This window comes from Lampetra planeri, chromosome 75, assembly GCF_965212315.1.
Source record: "Lampetra planeri chromosome 75, kcLamPlan1.2.h2, whole genome shotgun sequence".
Taxonomy (NCBI): domain Eukaryota; kingdom Metazoa; phylum Chordata; class Hyperoartia; order Petromyzontiformes; family Petromyzontidae; genus Lampetra; species Lampetra planeri.
The window spans coordinates 1491319-1508311 of NC_136180.1; the positions used below are offsets into that span (position 1 = coordinate 1491319).

At 53.8% G+C, this 16993-nt stretch overlaps 1 protein-coding gene across 1 annotated transcript in view; it reads right to left on the bottom strand.

The window, feature by feature from the left end:
• Positions 1-342: 342 nt before the first annotated feature.
• The window catches only part of LOC144737926 (uncharacterized), a 52995-nt gene continuing 36344 nt past the window's right edge, over positions 343-16993 (bottom strand). The window contains exon 13 of the mRNA XM_078620810.1: positions 343-3154. Within this exon, the coding sequence (XP_078476936.1) occupies positions 2990-3154 (165 nt within the window). The 3' untranslated portion in view covers positions 343-2989. The remainder of the gene's footprint in view (positions 3155-16993) is intronic.

Genomic DNA, 16993 nt, shown 5'->3' on the forward strand with positions numbered 1-16993 from the left:
CCTGGTCTATAGCCAATGGGGGGAAGCCTAGGGGCGTGGCCCTGACGTAATGGAAAGGTGACAGCTGTAAGGATTGGTTCTGCTGGCTTTGGCCACAGCCAATGGGGAGATGAGTCAGGGGCGTGGTCCCAGGAGCATACGAGGGAGCCTGGAACATTCCATGGAGGCTAACCAGGATTGGTGGAAACGTACCACGTGACCCGGGTATTAAATAGGGGTGGAGACGAACGACACGTGGTCAGAACGGGAACGAACGGAGGAAAGGGGCCACGCGGGAGCGGGGCTCCGGGTTGCCACGGGGCAGTGCGTCTCTTAAGTTGAATAAAAGCCGGATTCCCGAAGTCGCCTCAACGAGCTTTATTACACATTGACTAATAAACCACACAAGACCTACGCAAGTCGTAATAAAAAGTGATTTAATAACGTGACATTTTCAGTAAGTGCTGCAATTAGCATTCAGAACTGCACTTGTTCAAAGTCAAACGATAACAAAAACTGGCTGACGAACATATGTGAATAGACGTGTAACCAAGACAACCCAGCCTACCATGACCACCTCCTCGTGTCTCTTCGTGAAAATACCTTTGGTGCCCAAGAAGAGATGTCTCAGTGTACCACCCAGTCTCTCTGCTGCCCCCACCTGTGCTGATGGGTGACTGTCATTCTCACGCAGTGAATTCCTGTGTTGCACCCAGTGTGACTCTACATTGTTATTAGCATGGCTAATAGTAATGTTGCAATTCACTGAGACAAAAAATTCAATTCTCTAAAGTGTGCTCGAAATATGACTGCATATGTATCAAAGTAGATTATCAGATAATCTGTGATATATATCCAAGAAGATCGTGTGGCATGCGTTCAGCACAAACACTCTGGATCCAGATTCCACATTAAATGTCTGATCAGTATAATCTAAACGAATATTTCTACGAGGAGTAAATGCTCAGAGCCTACTCAGAGCAAAAGCTGAGGCGTGTTCTGTGTTGAAGCTTTAAAGGACTCAGAATGAGTTACACCCAAATAAAGCTGGTTTCAACAACTACATATTCAACAACCAGGGATATTTACACCGAGCACGCCTCCAAGCCATTCGCCATCACCATAAGCACGGCGATGTGGGGTGTCGCCCGTCCTCCACAAACGATCTGGATTGTTTAATATGAATGGTCGATATCGTGAGGACAAGGGCGTTTTGTGATTATTTTCCAAGGACTGTTACAATCAATAAGTCGCAATAGTTCTAGAAGCAGTTGTGAACCAGACTTAGTCACTTCCTCCCACCATGAATAAATAATCAGAAATCACAGTCAAAGGTGCCCCACAACACCGAAGTTAAACATATGACAAAAAGTATTTCCCTAAATTCATGGAATTACTAATAATGATGATTTTACATTTATGCAACTGCATCCCACAATGCTGTATATTTCACAAACACAGGCACAGAGATGAATGTTTTCAGAGAATGAATGAGTGCTCATGCATGTCGGGAAACTGGAGTATCTGGAGAAAATTCACATGTGCAAGGGGTAACACTCCATCCCATAGAGATAGGACAGGTAATATTAGTCAATGTTATGAATTCCACTGCTTCAAAATTTAATTGGTTATTTGTCTCTCTCAAGCACAATTTGATATGGAGCTGTCGATTCTGTATGACAACTTCACTTGTAAATATAATTGATACAGATCTGATTACATTCTAAATCAATGTTTTTGTAACTTAACTTTGCAATTGAGTTTTAAGTTATTTATCTAAGCTAATTTTATTATCGGAAATGTATTTAATTCAATATCAATTTATATTTATGCATTTTATGTTTTTCTGTTACATTTCTTTTTGCACGAATTTATGTTTGCTTCACTGTTGTGTTTTATTTTATTGTGTTTGCCATTTTGGTTACCGAGGTCACTCTTACAAATAAGACTCATCATGGTCCCTTCACTTCTCACCTGGTTAAACAAAATGCATTTGAAACGCAAAGCTGAACATTCCAAATGTGCAATATTAACTTATGTTTCATTTTACCTCATGCTCCATTTGGTCAAACATCTAATTGACAAATATATTTTAAAATTACAATATAACACAAAAGGCACAAAAAGACAGGAAATGCCCGAAAAGGCAATTGTCCAGCAACAAACCGCACTGCTGAAGGTGCAATAGATTGGCGTTAATAAGATATGATGGGTCGTTTTGTAATGTGGGGGCACAAAAACTCTCATGATGGATTTGCAGTGAGTCCACCTGAGTCACAGACCTTGTTCCTTAGAGGCAACCCATATATTTGTAACACGTATACACAAATGGGTAACTGCCCCTTTACCAGATACAGCCTAGGTGCTGACCACCCAGCTAACTACACTATACAGAGGAGTTACTGCTACGAAGGGTCGGACCCTCACACGTGTTGAAGCCTTGTAGGACGTAGAGCTTCCTCGGCCCCACCCACCTTTGCGAGCGTTCCATCTCCCTCTCGATCTCCCTCGAGAGCTCTCCCCGGACACATGATCACTGTTAAGCCCCCTAATCTGGGGAGCTCTCTGTGGACGCTCCGTAACACGTGTATACGGGGTCAACCAGAGTGCCGTGGCCCGGGGCAACCCTGTCCCTGGGCTGACACTCCCGCTCCCCCTTGTGGGAGCCCGCACTGCACGCTATGCGTGGTGTCTGCGCTATCCCAGCGCTCACCAAGCCCCGCTATGGCTGGTACTCCACCCACCTACGGGGTGTATGCAATGACGGTGCATCGTACGCCGTGCTCTGCTAGAGCCGGCCTCACACAGCCACTCACACGGTCCACTATGTAGGAACATCGCATGGCACGGCTCTTCTGGGCCGGCACCATACAGTGACATCCCTGATGTCACTACAGATTGATCAAGGTTTTTACAAGAACTTGAGAAAATAGAAGATGGTGGGGTATTCCACAGACAGGTAGTGCGAGGGAAAAAAGATTTACTGCACCAAATGTTTCCTGCTCCTCAGTTAGAATTGCTCAAAAATGTCCTCCAGGTGTGGGCAGGTTGTCCAGAGACCCCACAGCACCATCCAGAACTGCTTGATCTTTTGTTGACTTTTCAAAAAAACCAGCTCCAGCAGGTATTCAGTCGCCTTCTCGCTGCCTTGCCACTGCTCCTTTTCTTTCACTTCCTGCACCGACACAGGCACATAGCGTGTTGCTTAGAACAGAGCGATGTTCCAGGCATTGGTAAATTTTCAGACCCACTGCCAGGCTAATCTGTGTGTTTCAGTTAAATGGCAGTGCTAATGGTAAAGGTTTGACTTGGCTTGATGCTTGTGTATCGATGACAGCACACTCCGTTGATGATGTTAACATTATCCAACTTAAGGTGTAAAGATTTAACTCATTAACTCTGTTCGTCTTGTAAAGTGGGGGCACAAAAACTATTATCAATATGACTCAATGTGAACAAGAGTTTATTATAAAGTGTTGCTGCTATTAGGGACTCATCATGCAGGATGTTGGCCAAATTGATTAAAGAGTCACCATAGAGTTGGAGGCAAGCTCGTGCCAAAAGGCTTAACTTTGCATCTGGCCTCGTGGCCAAGGCGCGTGCACCTCCCCATGTGCTCTCAATGACGTCTTCATGCGTGAGGTTATCTCAGAACGTTACCCATCATGTGCCGTGTGAGGTATTTTTATTCTGCAGATAAGAACGTGATGGTATTTTTTATACTGAAATACTTCCCAGGACAAAAGTTAGACATTTTAACACGTAGGCTTTCGCGACCAGTGTTATTCATAATCAACGTTTTTGGGTTTAGATCGCGTTATTTATAAATGTGTCGTAACCCTCCACCACCCGACACGGCCAATCAGTGAAAATGTGTCACGTTGACAAAAGACAAATAGTTCACTGCTTTAGCCCACAGGTGTGTTGAAGCCACAACATTTACAATTTTAGTACGACGTTTCGCTGGTAATTGCGATTTAAAGGTTTTTATTAACTTCTCAGCGGGTACAAGGAAAACCAAAGAGAGTACTGAAAACCACTCCTTCCCGGGCGCCCCCGTTGGCCCCTTCGAGTCTCCGTCACATCCACGGGCTCCACCCACATACAATGCAACAAAAAAAGCTCGCCGCCATAATGCACACCGCCCCGTTCCCCTTATTCACATTCATCACCACCATTCACCCATGCGCTGCTCCATCACATCGCCTTCCCCCGATCGAACACGTACATTCCTCGCCCACACGACTTAGCAGGCTGGCTAAAATGTGCATGGCCATCCTTCACTATCCCTTCCCTATACCCGCCGGTCCCCTCGCTACCCCACCCCGGGTAGGGGCCACTTCCACTTCACACCTGCGGCCTTGTATCCCAGCCTAACCCGGTCTACTTCCATCACCCTTTCTAGCAACCTCCTCGCCCAGTAGCACACCTCCAACGGTGATATAGGGGACCCATCCAACTCTTTTCTGCGAGCTCCCCACAAGACCTCCTTTGTCGCGCCTATTATGGCCCACGTTCGATCTCTGTCATCTCCCCGCACCTCCCTTAAGACTCCCCACATAATGTCCCGACTTATCATATGCGACGGGTAAAACCAGGACAACAGCGGACTGCTCAGTCTCGACACCTCCTGTGCGAAGGGACACTTCACCATGACGTGCACCGCGTCCTCATCTGTGTTGCAGCCCCTCGGGCATTTGGGCGAACGTGCCATTCGGCGAGAAAACATGAAGCCCCTCGTCTCCAATCTATCCCACACCGCCAACCAGGACAGATCTCTCTGTTCTTTTGTGAGCGCCGTTGATGAAGTGTTCCTCCACACTTGACGGTACATAGTCCTCTTTGCACCCATCACCCCCTCGCAGGCCACACCTTCGTTTACTTTGGCCAATACCTCCTTGGAGTTCCACGGTCCCCCTCTCTGACTCAAATTGTACTCTTTTATGTAGTCACCCACCGCCGCATTCAGCCATCCTTGTGGCCAGGCCAAGGGCGTGCCCGCCGGTAATTGGGTCATCCCAAGCCCCCTCAGGAGCCACATCAAGTGATACCTTAAATAACAAGCGGCCTTCCCCCGGGGCTCTTCGGAAAAGAATAACCTCAAAGTGTTGCACACAAAAATTGAGGACAGCACACGTGCAATATTTGGGGCACCCTTCCCCCCGTTCTCGACGCGTTTACACATCACCACCCTCTTCACTCTATCCATCCCGCCTCCCCAAATGAATTGAAACAACAGCGATTCCAGGATTCTTGCCTCCCTCCTACCTGGCGGGTACACATATGCGAGGTAGTTGAGTGTTGGTAAAACCACCACCCTCACTACCAGAATCCTCCCTTCCATCGTGAGCCGTCTCCCGGCCCACTTGCCTAACTGTCCCTTTACCTGCTTTATCCTCCCGTCCCAGTTTCGTTCCGCCGACCTCTCTCGGCAAAAGGACACTCCCAAGACCTTGACTTCCTCCGTCTTTATCCCCAACTCAGGCGGCCGGCCCTCAAATAGTCTCGGGTCCCCGAAGGCCATCAATTCGCTCTTCCTCTCGTTCACCTTCAAGCCGGAGGCCAGGCCGAAGCGGTTTGTCTCCTTCATGGCCTCCCACACTGATGCCACGTCCCTACAGAGCACGACTACGTCATCCATATATAGCGCCACCTTCCCCTGTTCCTTATTCCCGGGGATGGTCACTCCCTTAATCTCCTCATTGTTTCTCATTGCCTGTGCAAGGGGTTCCATACACATTACAAATAGAACCGCGGACATCGGGCAACCCTGTCTCACCCCTGACTCTACTGGAATTGTCCCCGAGAGCTCCCCATTTATCAGTAGTCTGGTCTTGAGCCCTTGGTAAAGACGCCTCACCCAATCGACCAAGGGTCCCCTCACTCCTATTTTTTCCAACACTGCGAACATATACTCGTGCGAGAGGCAGTCGAAAGCCTTCTCAAGATCCAGGCTAAGAAGCCCTAGGGGGCATCCCCTCTCTCCTTCTACCTCTATTGCCTCCCTTAATAAAATCAGGGAGTCCGAAATCCTTCTTCCTGGCACCGCACACGTCTGGTCGGGTTCGACAACTCCCTCCACCACCTTCCCCAGGCGCGTCGCAGCTATTTTTGCCATAATCTTGTAGTCCGAGTTCAGGAGCGTAACTGGACGCCAGTTTCCCAACTCTCTCCGGTCCCCCTTCTTATACATCAGTGTGATGAGCCCCTCACACATTTCTTCTGGCACCAGTCCGCCCTCCAGCATTTCCCTATACATCTGCAGCATGTCCCCTTTCATTAAATCCCAGAATGTAATATAGAATTCTGCTGGAATTCCATCCAGTCCTGGCGTCCTATTCTTATTCTGCCTCCTCACCTTCCTCCATCTGGATCCTCCCTCCCAGTACCTCTGGGTTCTTAACCTCATGTCTTAGCTCCCCTAGTAGTGCCTCCCTTATTCCCTTATCCGTTCCCTTCCTCCCATACAACTCCCCATAGTACTCCTCTGCTATCTCTATCATACCCTCTGTTGTTGCCTGCCTGCCTGCCTCTGACCGGACTCACCAATTCCCTAAGTGTGTTGTCTCCTGCCTTGCATTTCTTAAAAAAGAAACTCGTACATTTCTCTCCCTGTTCCGTTGCCCTGACCCTTGCCCTGTATGCCATTTGTTTGACTCTTTTCTCCAATACCGAGGATAACCTTCCCTTCAATCTCCGTATATCCTTACCCACCGGGAATCCCAGCTCAAGTAACTTGTGCTTCTTCTCGATTCTAGCGTTCCACAGCTGCAGTTCCCTGTTTACACTCCTTCTACTATGTGTCTGGAAGAGGGCCTTTATCCGGCCCTTCACCATGCTCCACCACTCCACCCTCGTGGCAAAGCATTCCTGCAGGGTCGTCCAGTCTTCGTACTTCCTTACAAAGTCTTCCACGACCCTTCTGTCTTCCAACAGGCTTACATTCATTTTCCAGGTTCCCTTCCCCATCTTCCGGCCACCTGGAATACCGAGCTTTGCCTTCACCAAATTGTGATCTGACAAGGGGAAGGGTTCCAGGTCTGCTCAATCCACCTTCACATTGGCAGACACAAAGATGAAATCTATTCGTGATTGCGTTCTACCGCCCTTATCCGACCACGTGTATCCCGGTCTCACCGGGTGTACCTTTCTGAAGGTGTCAGTAATTTTAAAATCCTCTATCAGCTCCTTCAACTTCCTAGAGGAAGGGTCGAGCCTCCTCCCAGCCACGGATAATAGGTCTGCCAGGCACAACGGGCAGTTAAAATCACCCCCCATTATGACTTGCCGTCTCGTCACGAGTAGGGTCACTACATTATTCCATAGGTCCACTCTTTCTGTGCACGTCGTGGGGGCGTACACATTTATTAGTCTCAGGTCTGCCTCTCCATAAGACACGTCCACATAATGGAGGCGGCCCGGGATCACCTCTTGGGACCCGACTATCTGTATACCCCTCCTGCCTAGGAGGTTAACCACCCCTGTGCATCGATTTTCATTACTCCTGGACCAAAAGTAGTAGCCATCCCAGCTCTCCAACAGCTCCTCCCGGCCCAGGGTGTATGGTAGGTGGCATTCCTGGAGGAAGACCACCTCCCACTTGGTAGCCTGTAGCAGTTGTATTATTGCTCCTCTCCTCCCCTTTCCCTTCAAGCTCCTCACATTTACGGACGCCACGGAAAGTTCCATGTTGGGATGTGTCTCAGTCCGAAGCGGCCTTCTCCGCTTGCACTCCGTAACCATCTTCATTCGCCAGTTCCCGCAATTTCATTTTGCCCCTTGTTCTCAAGGGTTTCCCCCTGCGCCGGCTCTCCACCCTTTCCTCTGTAGTGGTGGTATTGACGTGCGCCGACTGTGACAGTGATGGATCACGGGGCGGCGCGGGGTGCGGGGTTGGGCACGCGTTGTGGGCGTGGTGTGGACGCGCGCGCCGGGAGTGACAGATGACGAGGCGGCGCGGAGTGAGTGGTGAGGCACGATGAGATGTGGGAAAAGAGGATCGTAGCCAGCGTCCGGCGATTGGTCGAATAAGTGGGTGCTCGCAGCGACGTCCGCAGGTGGGGTATAAAGGGGGACGCGCGAGAGCACTCGAGAAGAGTTACCCAGTTGAAGACCCGAAGACGGAGCTGAAGACCTAGTGAAGCCGAGTAGCTCAGTGGCGTTAGTCGCCGAGTAGCTAAGTGGATGTTGGTCATCCGAGTAGCTCAGTGGCGTTAGTCGCCGAGTAGCTAAGTGGATGTTGGTCATCCGAGTAGCTCAGTGGGCGTTAGTCGCCAAGTAGCTAAGTGGGTGTTTGTCACCCGAGTACTAAGTGGATGTTGGTCATCCGAGTAGCTCAGTGGCGTTAGTCGCCAAGTAGCTAAGAGGATGTTGGTCATCCGAGTAGCTCAGTGGGCGTTAGTCGCCAAGTAGCTAAGTGGGTGTTTGTCACCCGAGTACTAAGTGGATGTTGGTCATCCGAGTAGCTCAGTGGGCGTTAGTCGCCAAGTAGCTAAGTGGGTGTTTGTCACCCGAGATACAAAGTAGGTGTTAGTCACCTGTAACCAAGTTTGATAAAATAAAGAGTGTGTTACCCGTGAAGTCGTCTCCCGTGGAGTTACTACATTACAACTGGCGTCAGAAGTAAACCTGTCTTCAAGAAGTATGGACACAAGGAAGACTACCCGTACCCATGAGCGAGGTCGGGATGACGACGGCGTACCGGGGACACCGACCTCGGGAGTAGAGGACGAGGAGTTGCCGCCGATGCAGCACTTCGCGGTGATGGCCGACGCTCCGCTTGCCTCCGACACCGGCCTCCAGGACGCGCACGCCCGCTTGGCGGAGTTGCTACTCGCCGCCGCCGCTGTCTTGGCCGACATCTCCGTTCCGGCGAGCGGAAAAACGGCTGCGGGGGTCGTGGAGGAAGCGACGGTGGAGGATTCCCGCCAAAGGGCGCTTCGCGCCAAAAGCCTGGAAGTTGCCGCCGTTTTTGGGGGGCCGCCACCGATTGGCGGGAAAGACGGACGCCACGTGGCCGGACACCTCCGCGCAGCGCAGCCCACGTCATCGGCGCGCGCCGGAGCCCTCCATTTTGCGCCTGACAACCGAGCCGACATTTTACACAACTCCAGCGGAGCGCGGGAAAATCTCTCCGACGTCGACGACGATCGGGTCCTCCAGCAAAGATTGCCCGCGCTGTCGGCGTTCAAGGCGGATGGGGGCGACTGGGGAGCCTTCCAACGAAGGTTCCTCGCTCATCAGGAGATGTCGGGGTGGTCCGACACCACTGCCCTGCGTGCGTTGCCAGCGATGCTTGACGACGACGCGCTTGCAGCCTTCACATCTGCTGCAAGGTCGTCCCGCTCTACGCTCCAGGCCGCACTACACCTGATGACGAAGGTGTTCGGGCCGCCCTCCACGTGCCGCCACCAGTTCTACGATCGGCGGAAGGTGGCTGGGGAAACGACGCTAGCCTACCGCACGGCACTGCTCGCCTTGGCGGACGCGGCTTTTCCCCGCATGGATAAGGAGGGGAAGGACGCCATGGTGACGGAGCAGCTGCTGGTGTTGGCCCACGAGTTGGGGGTCCCCATCAACGTGGCAGACGAGATGGAGATCTGCTCCCTGGCGATCGCCACGAGCATTCACGCGTACGAGGTCCTCAAACGCAAGCCGGGGGTCGTCTGCAAATGGCCGGGGAATGCGGCACTGGCCGCCACGATCGCCGAACCTCAGCCAGCTGCGGTGCAGGAGCGGGGCTTCGCTGCATCGTGTCCGGGGGAGTGGAGAACGGGAGGTCGTTCGCCCACACGTTCGCCCCGCAAGCTGGAGCAACCGAAACCTACGACGTCCGTCGTCTGCTACAACTGCGGCCTTCGGGGTCACGTCACAGCCGGGTGCCGGGCCCCGCGTCCGCGCGCCGCAGGACCACGTCGGGACGACGACCAGGGCCACAAGTCATCCCAACAAAACCCGGCAAGTCGCGGCACCTCACACGTTCGGTCCACAAACACGGCACATTCGGGTCGCCGCTTCGCGGTGGGGGGTTCGCGGCTGGGTGCCGGGGGTTCAATTCGGCGAGGGGGGTCCGTACGCGGCCCGCAAGCAGTCGAGTGGTCCGAATTGGCCCACAGGATCGTGGCTGCGTCAGCCGGGTCGTCCGTGGTAACGGGGTTCATTGACGGGGTTGAGGTCCGGGTGCTTGTTGACACGGGTGCGTCGGCCACCATCATCTCGGACCTTATTTATAACATTCTTCCCGTCCAAAGTAGACCCCTTCTGCCGGTAGACGTGCCATTTTATGCGGCGAATGGGGGATCCCTGGGGATCATCGGCCAGATTCGGGCGACTATTTGCATTGGGGACATTAAATTAGCGGGCCCTATTTTTGTATCATCATCGCTGGCCGTTCCCTGTTTGCTAGGTACGGACTTTTTGTCAAAAATGCCCATCAAAATTCTTATTGATCAGGCCTGCATAGAGCTTCCGTCAGGTCGGCGGGTTGCCTTCTTGTCGAGCCCTATCAAAGTGCGCACGGTTTGTGCGACGGTGCAGGCGCTGGCGACTCACACTGTACGGGTACCCCCGGGATCGCAAATGTTAGTACCCCTTCGGTTCAGGAAGCCACTCGAGGTGGGTGCGGAGGCACAGGGGGTGCTGTTGGGGCCGTCAAACAGAGCCAGTAAGGGCCTCGACTTAGCGGTTGCTCAAACCGTGGTGAGAGGGGACAGTGAGCCGTTCGTAATGGTCCTGAATACGGGGTCGCGGCCGGCCGTAATTGCGCAGGGAACGGTGCTGGCTCACGCCGCGCCGCTGCCCGTTGAGGAACGGCTCGTGGCTCAAGCAGATTTTACTGTCGAGTCGCATCCTCAAAGTGATGAGGGGACTGAGTGGTTGGACTCGCTGTGTGCGGGTTCTGCTAACTTGTCCGGGGTGCAATTGGGAGCATTGAGGGGTTTGCTCATCGAGTTTGCTGACGTGTTCAGCAAACATAAGTACGATATCAGCTGCACTGACCTGTTGCGCCACCACATAGCTACAGGGGACGCGGCCCCTATTCGTCAGAATCCCTTCCGGCTCAGCCCGGCCGAGAAGGAACATGTGCAATCGGCGGTTAATGATATGTTGGCGGCCGATATCATTTCGCCCTCTTCTAGTCCGTGGGGTGCTCCTATTGTCCTAGTAAAGAAACAGGACGGGTCCTTGCGGTTTTGTGTCGATTTCCGCCGCTTAAACAAAATCTCGATGGCGGATGCGTATCCGCTCCCCAGGATGGATGAGTCGCTGGATGCCTTGGCGGGAGCGCAGTTTTTTTCCACACTCGATCTGCTTTCTGGATTTTGGCAATTGCCACTCGATAACGAGTCTAAACCTAAAACTGCTTTCCGGACACCTGGGGGCCTTTTTGAATTCAACCGTTTGCCCATGGGCTTACATTCCGCTCCCGCCACGTTCCAGAGACTCATGGAATTGGTTTTGTCGGGCCTCCAATGGGATACCTGTTTGATTTATCTTGACGATATTATCGTCTTTAGTCGGACTTTCGAGGAGCACCTCCAGCGACTGAGAGCGGTGTTCCTCAGGATGCGTTCCGCTAAGCTAAAATTTAAACCGGCTAAATGTTTTCTGCTTCGGGAATCGGTCAGGTATTTGGGCCATATCGTGAGTCGTTCAGGGATCTCGACGGACCCTGCTAAGACGCATTGCGTCAGCTCATGGCCAACGCCAACCTCGGTCACGGAGGTTCGTAGTTTCATTGGTTTTGCCTCCTATTACCGTCGTTTTGTCAAGCAATTTGCCACCATAGCCAAGCCCCTGCACGCTTTGACGGCTAAGGGTGTGAGGTTTCACTGGGGGGCAGAGGAGGAGGATGCGTTCTGCTCCCTCCGTGACGCTTTGGTGCAGGCTCCCCCCTTGTGTTACCCCGATTTCACACAACCGTTTTTGCTTGACACGGACGCCAGCAATACGGGTATCGGGGGGGTGCTCTCACAGTTGGTCGGGGGGGTTGAACGGGTGGTCGCCTACGGTAGTAGGGTTCTTTCCCCCGCAGAACAACGCTATTGCGTAACTCGTCGTGAATTGTTAGCCATTGTGTTTTTTACACAGCAATTCAGGCCGTATCTTTACGGCCGTCATTTTACGGTCCGGACGGACCATGCGGCTCTACAATACGCTATGCGCGTGGCGCAGCCATCGGGCCAATTGTCCCGATGGTTGGAGGTCCTTCAAGACTACCAATTCACGACGATTTACCGAAAAGGGTTGCGGCACTCAAACGCGGACGCCTTGTCGCGGTTGCCGCCGTGCACGGACTGCACATGTTTGTTGGGATCAGCGCGGTGCAAACCCCCAGTCGCCGGCACCCCGGGAGTTGCGCTCGCCGCCACTGACACCCCGGGAGAGGACGCCCCCACGGGGAGGGATTCGCTGTTGTCGTTGCCCCTCATTGAGTGGGGCCGCCTCCAGATGTCCGACAGCTCCCTACTTACGCTGCGTCGGAAAGTTGGCGCTCCCGAACAAGGGGAGGCGCGGGTCGGTTCCTGGGTGTGCAGACAGGGCCTGTTGATGAGGTGGGACAACATGTCCCGGCGTCACGTGCTCGTGGTGCCTGTTGCTATGCGGGGTAGGGTTGTTCTGGCAGCTCATGAACGGCTCATGCATCTGGGTTTTCACAAAACGCTCGCCCTAATCCAGCGAGACTATTATTGGCCGGGGATGGGTAACGACGTGGCGAATATTCTTAAGGGATGCGTAGGGTGCGCCAAAAGGAAACCGCCACCATTGGCAGCTAATCCACCGCTGCAATCCATTCAGGTTTCGCGTATAAACGAATTGGTAGCGTTGGACATCTTGGGGCCCTTTCCGGTTACACCAAGGGGAAATAGGTTCCTGCTGGTTGGCGTGGAATACTTCACCCGATGGCCTATGGCATGGCCGCTCGCCAACCAGTCGGCTGCGGCGGTGGCGGACGCCTTTGTCCAGGGTTATGTGTTGGACAAGGGCGCCCCCGAACGCTTGCTGACGGATCAAGGGAAGAATTTTTCGAGCGTTTTGTTGCGCGAGGTGTGCGACCTGTTGGGTACAAAGAAAGTGCGTACTTCCCCCTACCACCCGCAGACTGACGGGATGGTTGAGCGTCTGAACAGAACGATTACGTCTATGTTGTGCCAACAGGTCTGCGACGATCAGGTTGATTGGGACTTACAGGTGCCGGGGGTACTCGCGGCCTATCGAATGGCCCCTCATGCGGCGACAGGGTTTTCCCCATTTTTTCTCATGTATGGGCGGGAGGCCGATCCGGCCATGGACGTCCAACTGGGGATTTCCCAGCCACGTGCAAAATCTAAATTGGCAGACCACATCAAATTTAATATCGCCAAATTGACTGAAGCGCGGGAGGGGGCAAGGTTGAATTCGCGGTCGCGGCAAATTGCAAACGAGAAATTGCATGAGCGGAGGGTGCATACGCATGATTGGAAACCAGGCGATAAGGCCTGGCTGCATTGTCCACATGCACCGTTGGCTACGTCCCCCAAGTTGTTGAGACCTTGGAGGGGACCGGTGGAAATTGTGCGGGTTGCACGGCCTCAGAGTATACAGATTAAATGGGGGAAACGCCGTTGGTATGTGCACCCCTCCCGACTGAAGCCCTATGCGGCACCGTGTGACCCCGTTCTGTGCCGTGACGACCGGGCGTGTGATGTGACCGTCGACTCGGGGAGGGAGGTGTCGCAGGCTGATCCTCACGTGTCTCCACCTGACCCACCCCCAGGTGCCTCGGGCTTGACGGCTGCTGACCGTCGAGAGCCTGAACCCCGGGGCACGCACGAGTCCTCGATGCCTGGCCGATGTCTTCCTGAACCGCCGGCACCACCGGACGTTCAACCGCGTCTGGTGCCGTACGACGGACCGGCAAGGCGGACTCGGGCTAGGTCTCAACAATTTTCATGAGGACGGTTTTTTTGTGCTCTACACCGAGCTCGCCCGGTGTTCCCCTCTGCCGGGGTAATGTCCCGTTGTAGGGACGCTCGGAAGAAAAGGGGACACTGCACGAGTCGAAAGAAAAAAAAAAAATTTCCATTTATTTTTTTTGTATACACATTGCTATTGTCACTCGCCGGTTTGTATATATTGTTCTATTGTCGCGGTGGCATTGGTTGAGGGTTGCGGATGGTGGTGTTCGCGTCGTGTTGTGTTGTTAGCTTAGTTGTTGTTCTTGTTGTTGTGTTGTGTTACGGGGCACACAGGGAGGGTTTGTATATTTTTGTAGCAGCCGGGGCGGCTGCGAGCTATGTGGTAGGGGGTGATGTAGTGGTGGTATTGACGTGCGCCGACTGTGACAGTGATGGATCACGGGGCGGCGCGGGGTGCGGGGTTGGGCACGCGTTGTGGGCGTGGTGTGGACGCGCGCGCCGGGAGTGACAGATGACGAGGCGGCGCGGAGTGAGTGGTGAGGCACGATGAGATGTGGGAAAAGAGGATCGTAGCCAGCGCCCGGCGATTGGTCGAATAAGTGGGTGCTCGCAGCGACGTCCGCAGGTGGGGTATAAAGGGGGACGCGCGAGAGCACTCGAGAAGAGTTACCCAGTTGAAGACCCGAAGACGGAGCTGAAGACCTAGTGAAGCCGAGTAGCTCAGTGGCGTTAGTCGCCGAGTAGCTAAGTGGATGTTGGTCATCCGAGTAGCTCAGTGGCGTTAGTCGCCAAGTAGCTAAGAGGATGTTGGTCATCCGAGTAGCTCAGTGGGCGTTAGTCGCCAAGTAGCTAAGTGGGTGTTTGTCACCCGAGTACTAAGTGGATGTTGGTCATCCGAGTAACTCAGTGGGCGTTAGTCGCCAAGTAGCTAAGTGGGTGTTTGTCACCCGAGTACTAAGTGGATGTTGGTCATCCGAGTAGCTCAGTGGGCGTTAGTCGCCAAGTAGCTAAGTGGGTGTTTGTCACCCGAGATACAAAGTAGGTGTTAGTCACCTGTAACCAAGTTTGATAAAATAAAGAGTGTGTTACCCGTGAAGTCGTCTCCCGTGGAGTTACTACATTACACCTCCATCCCCTCCCTCGAGGCCTCTGTGTCCGGCGAGGAGTCCGAGGATTCCGTGCTGCCTGAAGGGGCGCCTCTTTTTGGGGCTCTCCGTATCCTCCTTTTCCTTCCGATTGGCCCCTCCCATGTCTCGCTACCGCCTTCCTCCTGCTGTCGTTCCCCTTTTCCTTCATCCTCCTCCACCGCCTCCGCCCAGTCTTCCACGGTCGTCTCGGAGATGCTGCCCATGCCGTCGCTCCCCTCCCCCGCCAGCCCCTCTTCCTGCTCGCGCGATGTCGATTGTGCTCTTTTTGCATGCCTCTCCCCTTCTCCCCCTTTGTCCGTTGCTGGTGGCTGCTGCTCAGCCACCTCCCCACGTCCTTCCCTCACCAGTTCCTTATCCGGGTCCAGTTTTGGTCCCACACCCTTCCTCATCCCTCGCTCCTCCTACCCTATACGCCCTAACCTTGTTGGCGTACGACTCCGGACAATTTTTGTACAGATGTTCTCGGCTACCACAGAGGTTACATTGTGCCGGAACACTGCATTCTTCTACCTCGTGGTCCAGTGCCTTGCATCTATAGCAGACTTTTGTCTTGCACACTGCGGCCAGGTGACCGCTGCCCCCACACCTCCGACACAGTTTAGGTTGTCCGGCATACACAACATATCCCCGGTTGCCTCCTATGTTCAGGGCACTCGGGATGTGTCTCAAGGTCCCTCCCTCTGTTTTCAGCCGCACCCTCCATTGTCTTGCCCCTGTCCATATCCCCACTGAGTCCCTCACCTTTTTACAGCCCGACAGTACCGAGCAGTGCTGTCTTAGCCAGACCTCCACGTCGTGGTCATGTAGGGCTTCATTGTATAGGAAAATAGTCACCACCTTCGTGTCCAGCTCTGATAACAGTTGTAGCTTCATTGATATCAATGGCTTCTCCTCCGCCTTTTCCTCGAAGCGGGTCATAAATCTTTGTAGCAGGGGGCTTGAGTTGAAGCTTACATCAAACGCCCTCCCTCCCGGCAGAGTTATCAAACAGTACAAGTCTGTCGGTTCTATTTGTAGCAAGCCCATCATTATTGACCGTACAAAGGTTGCTCGGTCGATGGTCACTTCTTCTGCTACCTCGTCCTTCATCATTACTCTGACGCAATTATGTCGTTTGACATGAGGTGGTGTCAGACTCACCCCTGCCCCGCCTCGCCATTTCCCGTCTCGTTCCCGGGGCCTCCCAGCTCCCACCGGTCCAGTGTCCACTGTCGCGTTCTCCCTCCGGGCCTCCCCCTGCCCCAGGGTTGCTGGCGTCTCCCTGGCTTCGTTCCCCACCCTCCGCTCGGGGGCACCCGCCTCTCTGCTTCCGGACGCCATACCTTTTTCTCCTCGGCCTCCCTCACCCACTCCATCAGCACCCACCCTCCCATCCAGTTCCTCCATCCTCTCCTTCTGCCGTGCCTCCGCCACGTTCCCCTCCATCCGTCTCCGTGCCTCCTCCACGCATCCCCCTGCTGCCAGCGGGTCGGTCTGGTTGCCCCAGTCCCCTCCGGCGGCACAGGTGGAGTTGGTGGCCCTCTGCTTTCGCCACGTCTTCTTCTTGTCTCCTGCAGTCACCGTCTGGCCGACTCTGTCGTCCCTGGCTCCCTCAGCAGTGCAGGTGGCATTCATTTCTCTTGGCGCTCTCCCTGCTTCCTTTTCATCTGCTGCGAGCATAAGCTAGGCGGCTCGGTCATCCCGGTCTCCTTCAGCAACTCGGGTGGCCCTCGTGGTCCTTGACTCTCGCCGTTTCCCCTCTTCGTCTGTTGCGATTTCCGTCTCCATTCTCCTGCAGTCCCCGCTTCTTGGCAGCGTGGTCATCCCTGGCCACACGTTCAGGGCCCTCGCAGGCCTCGGGGCTGGTGGCTAGGTCTCACTTGAGATCCGGACGGGCTGGAAGGATCACATCGATGCTCCTGGTGTCTCCCCTGGCAAGCCAGGGCAGTTTCCCCCTCATCGGGCAATTCGCCAGAATGGTGAGGCTCT